The sequence below is a fragment of the Rhagoletis zephyria genome, unplaced genomic scaffold (assembly GCF_001687245.7).
Source record: "Rhagoletis zephyria isolate East Lansing unplaced genomic scaffold, Rhagoletis_zephyria_1.1 Rzeph_scaffold_01618, whole genome shotgun sequence".
In the NCBI taxonomy this organism is placed as follows: Eukaryota; Metazoa; Arthropoda; class Insecta; order Diptera; family Tephritidae; genus Rhagoletis; species Rhagoletis zephyria.
Genome location: NW_016158702.1, coordinates 54,395 through 60,293, shown reverse-complemented (window position 1 = coordinate 60,293; position 5,899 = coordinate 54,395). Strand labels below are relative to the sequence as shown.

General features: G+C 31.1%; 2 protein-coding genes across 3 annotated transcripts; one reads left to right on the top strand and one right to left on the bottom strand.

Annotated features, from left to right (window-relative positions):
• The first annotated feature begins 2,849 nt into the window (after nucleotides 1–2,849).
• Nucleotides 2,850–3,987, top strand: LOC108364641 (putative nuclease HARBI1). Its single transcript, XM_017618398.1, has 2 exons — nucleotides 2,850–2,903; nucleotides 2,979–3,987. The coding sequence occupies exons 1-2, from the start codon at nucleotides 2,867–2,869 to the stop codon at nucleotides 3,356–3,358; spliced, it is 417 nt and encodes a 138-aa protein (XP_017473887.1). The 5' UTR covers nucleotides 2,850–2,866; the 3' UTR covers nucleotides 3,359–3,987.
• An 872-nt stretch (nucleotides 3,988–4,859) lies between these two features.
• Nucleotides 4,860–5,858, bottom strand: LOC108364640 (uncharacterized). 2 transcript variants are annotated; one of them, XM_017618397.1, is made up of 4 exons: nucleotides 5,700–5,858; nucleotides 5,503–5,568; nucleotides 5,346–5,447; nucleotides 4,860–5,315 (listed from the first exon to the last, which is right to left on the bottom strand). In XM_017618397.1, the coding sequence occupies exons 1-4, from the start codon at nucleotides 5,820–5,822 to the stop codon at nucleotides 5,184–5,186; spliced, it is 423 nt and encodes a 140-aa protein (XP_017473886.1). In that variant the 5' UTR covers nucleotides 5,823–5,858; the 3' UTR covers nucleotides 4,860–5,183. The 2 variants fall into 2 exon arrangements, with proteins under 2 accessions (XP_017473886.1, XP_017473885.1); XM_017618396.1 differs by having other exon boundaries at nucleotides 5,165–5,447.
• Nucleotides 5,859–5,899: the final 41 nt, after the last annotated feature.

The following is a 5,899-nucleotide window of genomic DNA, read 5'->3' as shown; positions in this document are numbered from 1 at the left end:
TAATCAGATTGAAATTAATCGAATTAACTAACCGATTAAAACATCAATCGATTAATGCCATCATTGATTTCGCATACATATCACTATACCAAGTTTCAGTTCTCTCCCACAAATACTTCCAGAGATATGTATGTAATATGAAAATTCCAATTTGTATGGGAGGGGCCTTGAGTTATCGGACTTACTTTCAGTCTAAGACCATCCTTCCGAAATCCGTAGTAAGTGTACTAAATTTCGTTCTGATCGGAAAACTGGTTAAGGAAGTAGCCTATTTTTCCATCCAGGTCATAAACCATCTTTGAGCAAAATTTCATTTTCAAACAGGTGGCAATTCTTAAAAAAGTAGCCTATTTTCCAGTCTAGGTCATAAGCTATCTGTGTGCAAACTTTCATGCAAATCAGTTCAGTCGTTAACGCGTATTAATTTAATTAAACTTTCCTAATACGTGATAACACTTAAAATAGTAGCCTATTTTCCAACATAGCTATCTCTGTGCGAAATGTCATGCAAATCTGTTCAGTCGATTCCATGTATTAATTTAATTAAAACTTGTTTAAAAGCCTATTTTCCACTGTAGGTCATAAGCTATCTGCTTGCAAAATTTCATGCAAATCCGTTCAGACTTTTCCGCGTAATAATTTAATTAAACTTTTTTAGCAGGTGGTAACTCTTAAAAAAAGTAGCCTATTTTCCAATCTAGGTCATAAGCTATCTGTGTGCAAATTTTCATGCAAATCCATTCGGTCGTTCCCGCATACTAAATAAATTAAACTTTTTTAACAGGTGGCAACTCTTAAAAAATNACTTAAACAGATAGCCTATTAACCAATCTGGCTCATAAGCTATCTGCATACCAAATTCATGCAAATCCGTTTAGTCGTTTCCGCGTGATGATTTCCCAAACATCCAAACATACAAACTTTCACATTTATAATATTAGTAAGATATGTACGTATATTTGCATGGATGTAGAAACATATATATATGTTGGGAGGAAAATCGCATGAGTACATTTGTACAAGTTGGTGTAAATTATTTATTGATTTTAAATGTTCATTTTATTATTTTATTTTATTTGTTAATTAAAAGGGATTTATCATTCATAAATTACAACTTTACAACTTCAATATTAAAACAAAAACAGTGTACTTTTATATAAAAATGCATTAGTTTAATAAGAAATCTATGCATTTATATATGAGTGTACTTATGTTTTGTTTTCATCTGGAAATTTACATATTTGAAGTGTACAAAAAAAGTTATGTGTCGAGATTTGAAGGATAAAGTGGGTATATGGCGGCTTTATGAACAAAACCAATGTTTATTATATACAGATGGCATGGGTTTAATTTAAATCTATGCATTTATACATGAGTTTCGTTTTCATCGGGCAATAATAAATATTTTTCAATTTTTTGTTCATATTCATGCAAAAAACAAACGCATAAATGTGAAACATAAGTTATCTCCGTCTTTACCACGTCCTCCGCCATATTATCTTGACAAATTCTTAAATTCCTGCGAAATGCCGGGTTCGACATATTTACGCGCATACATACGAACCTATTAATATGCGGTCACAGTAGGCTGCTCCTAACTTGAACATCTGTAAATCTATTCGGCTTGTTACATAATATTTTGTAACCGGCATATTTTGTTACCAAACATTGTTACCACTTCTTGTAACCGCAATTCTAGGTACCTTGGTAGCGTTTCAATTTATTCAGCATTTGAGCTATGAAGTTTTGTAGAAATTCTGTGTTGCATATTTCATGGGGCAATATTTTGTTACCTGCTTATGAGATGGTAACAAATTTTACCAGTTACAAGAGTGTGCAGAAAGCGAAAAGGGCTTAAAAGAAGAGAGGAGCTTTATTTTCCGGTAAAAAAAAAATATCACCAACGCAGAATAGGTTAATGTACGATTTTGTGTTTGAAACTTTTCATGATAGTAAACAATATTTATGTTACCAACGCAGAAAAGGTATGTATGTATACACTCACTTATACATGCTTCAGAGCTTTTCAATTATCAATAATGCAGTATAATTAAATTTTTTGAATTCTATACATGTTTCTCGAAGTATCTAGAGTCAACTGTAAACCAATCGTAAGCGCTCGGTTTACAAAAATTTTAAAAATTATGAATAAAGCTGGTGAAGGCAACCATGTTGCCAAATTACAATTGTTGTAAAACCACTTATGTATGTGCTTTAAAAGTATTGAGTTTATATGTTTATTTTGTTTTTTATTAAAATAACATCTTAAACCACTAATTGATAATTTAAAAGTTGGAAGGAGCACAGCGATTTAGAAGTTTAGATAAAAAGTGGCTAAACTCGAGATATATTATTTTTGCAAACGTCCTCAGATTTTACTGCGGATTTGCAACTTTTCATTTGACTGGCTGTGACTTCTTCAATTTTACATTTTAGAATTTGTTAGTTTTCATCAACAGTTGAAGAAAAACAGGCTGTAAAGGAAAAGTACTTATACTAAATTAAAAGTAATATTACTTAAGATAAGTTTATGATTCTTTATTTTAGATTTTATCAAGAGTTCAGATTCCCTGGGGTCATAGGAGCCATTGACGGATCGCATATTAAATTAAAGACTCCATCCAAAGACATTGAACATGTATATGTTTGCCGAAAAGGAGGACACTCAATAAATGTGCAAGTGGTTTGTTCTATTCATTTACATATTTACAAATGTATATACATATACGTAACATTGTATGTACATACATTATTTCATCACTTGAAGGTATGTGACATGGATTTAAGAATACTTGACTGTAATGCTCGTTTCGGCGGAACTGCATCAGTTTGGAGAGCAAGTTCTTTGAAGGTTTTTCTTGACAATATGTACTCCAATGGAGAACGAAATTTTTGGCTTTTAGGTATATTTTACTCAATTTGTATACATACATATGTATATTATTTATGTAGCATAATTTTCCTTTTCACATGTTTAGGTGACAGTGGATATCCTCAATTACCTTATTTAATGACTCCTATTCCGGGAAACAATCTCTCAGATTCTGAACATAATTACAACAGACATCACCGGAAAGCAAGAAACTGTGTAGAACGCTGCTTTGGAGTGCTGAAATCCAGATTTCGATGCCTGTCAAAAGATAGAGTGCTTATGTATGACCCAGTTTTAGCCGGAAAAATTATAAATGCTTGTATAATTTTGCACAATATCATGATATTAAATAATATAAGGTATGAAATTGAGGATGATGATAACATAAGTTTTGATGAAGAGTTTAATTTAGTTGATGAAATAACTAGTACTCATCATGGTATTGCTGCAAGACAACAAATTGTAAATAACTATTTTAATTACTGAGATTTGTGGTTTGCTCACATTTACATGCATGTACAATGTACATATGTATTTGTGATGAGCTTATTCAGTTAGTTACATGTTTACCAGTTTTGTTTATTAAGTCTAGCGCCTTATATAACCAGCATCGTATAAATCCACATTTCATACTTTGTACAAAAATTAAAAAAACCAAAGAGATTTACCAATTTCCCAAAATATTTAAAACTTTGCCTTGATGTTAAATATTTTTTTGTTGACGGTGCCAGGTATTTTCTTCTATATAATAGACGTTTCGAACATACTTTACGTGGAAGAAAATACCTAGCACCGTCAGCAAAAATAACAATATTAAAAATTCTAGCGTTTTGAAACTTGCTATTTGTCCTACTAAATTCAATTTAATTTGTATTCAATTTTTACAAACTTTCTACAAAGTGTGAAATGTGGGTTTATACTATGCTTGTTATATAATGCGCTAGACTTTAATAAAAAAATAAACATTATAAACAATATAAAAACAGGCAAAACTGGTCAAAATGCAACTAACTTAATTAGCTGACCACTAGGGTACATCCTTTAATTTAAGCATTTATTATTATTATTATTTTTTAAATAATTCAATTAACGCTTACTCAAATTTAAAAAACAATTGCGTATTCGTTTATTTTCTTTATATTAAGTATTTTTCATATATGCATATTTCTGTCCAAAATTCATTAAATTCAATAAAAATAAGACGCTGTTCTACAGCTTGAAATACTTAACCTACAACTTAAATACCTAATTTATTTACATTAATAATAAATGAAAAATTAAAACGCTGTTGTACAACATGTACACTTACGCTACAGCTTAAATACCTAATTTATTTACATTAGCAATAAGTAAAAACAATAAAACGCTGTTCAACAGCTTGAAAACTTAACCTACAGCTTAAATATCTAATTAATTTAAATTAATCATAAATAAAAACAATAAAATTCTGTTCCACAGCTTGAAAACTTAACCTAAAGCTTAAATACCAAATTTATTTACATAAGTAAAAAACAACGCGCTGTTCTACAGCTTGGAAAACTAAACCTATAGTATATGACCATTGAATTACAAACGGTACACAGATGTTTACATTTTTACGTTTAACTGATTTTTTGAACTTTCATATTTTTTTTTTTAAAAATATAGTAAATTCAATAACATAGACCACATATATCGTAGCTTCGAACTTTGTGGAGAATTCGCGAAAAATCGGCTAATTACGAAAAACTCATCAAAATTTAAAACTTATCAGAATTTTTAAAAAATGTTTTTACTACGCATTTATATAGCCTTAAATTTTAGTACCATAAAGTGCAAGTTTGAAGTCGGTAAAAATTCGCGGTTAATTTTTTGAAATTTTTTTTGGTTGAAGGTGTTCTGCATTTTCTTCCACGTAAAGTATGTCGGCATTTTTTTATGTTGACGAAAATGCATTACACCTTAAACCAAAGATATTTTCGAAAAATCAAACGCGGATTTCGACCGACTTCAAACTTGCATTTTATGGAACTGAAATTGAAGGCTATATATCTGCGTACGTAAACATTTTCTAAAAATTCTGATAAAAGCTTTTAAATTTTGATCACAGCTTTTCGTAATTTGTTGATTTTTCGCGACTTTCGCACAAAGTTTAAAGCAACGATAGATGTGGTATATGTTATTGAATTTACTATATTTTTATAAAAGAAATATTAAAGTTCAAAAAATCAGTTAAACGTCAAAATATAAACGTCTGAGTACCGTTCATAATTCATTGCCAACATACCGTAAAACTCAAATATCTGTATTTCTACGATCACTCCGAGACCAATCACCTTTGTAGAAGTAAATCCAATTCATTTAAGATATTGGACAATACGTCGACCTTTCTCTCTTCTATAGAGTTTCTTTTCTCCAGCGCCGCAATTTTTCTTTCCGCCAAGACGACTCTGCGTTCTTCTAATTGTATCATTTTGGCGTTGCTCTCTTCTAAAGAGTAATTTTTGCGTTTGGGAGCCCGACGTTGTGGTGGAAGTGGATCCTGAGGAACCATATCCGGTGCCATTTGCGGTTCCTCATCGCCTCCTTCAAGAAACTGTAATAAAAAGTTAAATAAAAAACGGAGACAATCATAATGCGTATGTACATACCTCTATCTCAAAGTGGTCCACAGGGGCGTCAAATAATTCCACGCTAGTTACTGCGCCGGAACTTCTCTGTAATTAAAAATTATTATATAAATTATAGATATATACATAAGTAAGTATGTTCAAACTACAAAAACATTTTGATCGAATTCGAATCTATGGATAGAAATAATTTATAAATGAAAATGTTCTTAACTCACCAGTGGCTCACTAACTTCTCTTTGACCGACCACTGCCACTGTGGTCATCACGCCAATGATGCGCTCGTCGAGGTTACTGAGATGTTTTTCGGTAATTGATGAATTTACCCCGCTTCGCTCCATAGCATTTCTCAAATCTTGGGATTTTTGTTTGGCCTTGCTCCTATCATTGATCGAAAACAATTTTAAGAATCTTAGTG

Excerpts from the sequence above, each read along its gene's own strand:
- LOC108364641 (XM_017618398.1), top strand. The coding sequence starts at position 2,867 with ATGTACTCCAATGGAGAACGAAATTTTTGGCTTTTAG. Across the intron at positions 2,904-2,978 it reads ACGAAATTTTTGGCTTTTAG|GTGACAGTGGATATCCTCAA; the intron begins GTATATTTTACT and ends TCACATGTTTAG.
- LOC108364640 (XM_017618396.1), bottom strand. The coding sequence starts at position 5,822 with ATGGAGCGAAGCGGGGTAAATTCATCAATTACCGAAAAACATCTCAGT. Across the intron at positions 5,569-5,699 it reads GAGAAGTTAGTGAGCCACTG|AGAAGTTCCGGCGCAGTAAC; the intron begins GTGAGTTAAGAA and ends TTTTAATTACAG. Across the intron at positions 5,448-5,502 it reads TGGACCACTTTGAGATAGAG|TTTCTTGAAGGAGGCGATGA; the intron begins GTATGTACATAC and ends TTTTTATTACAG.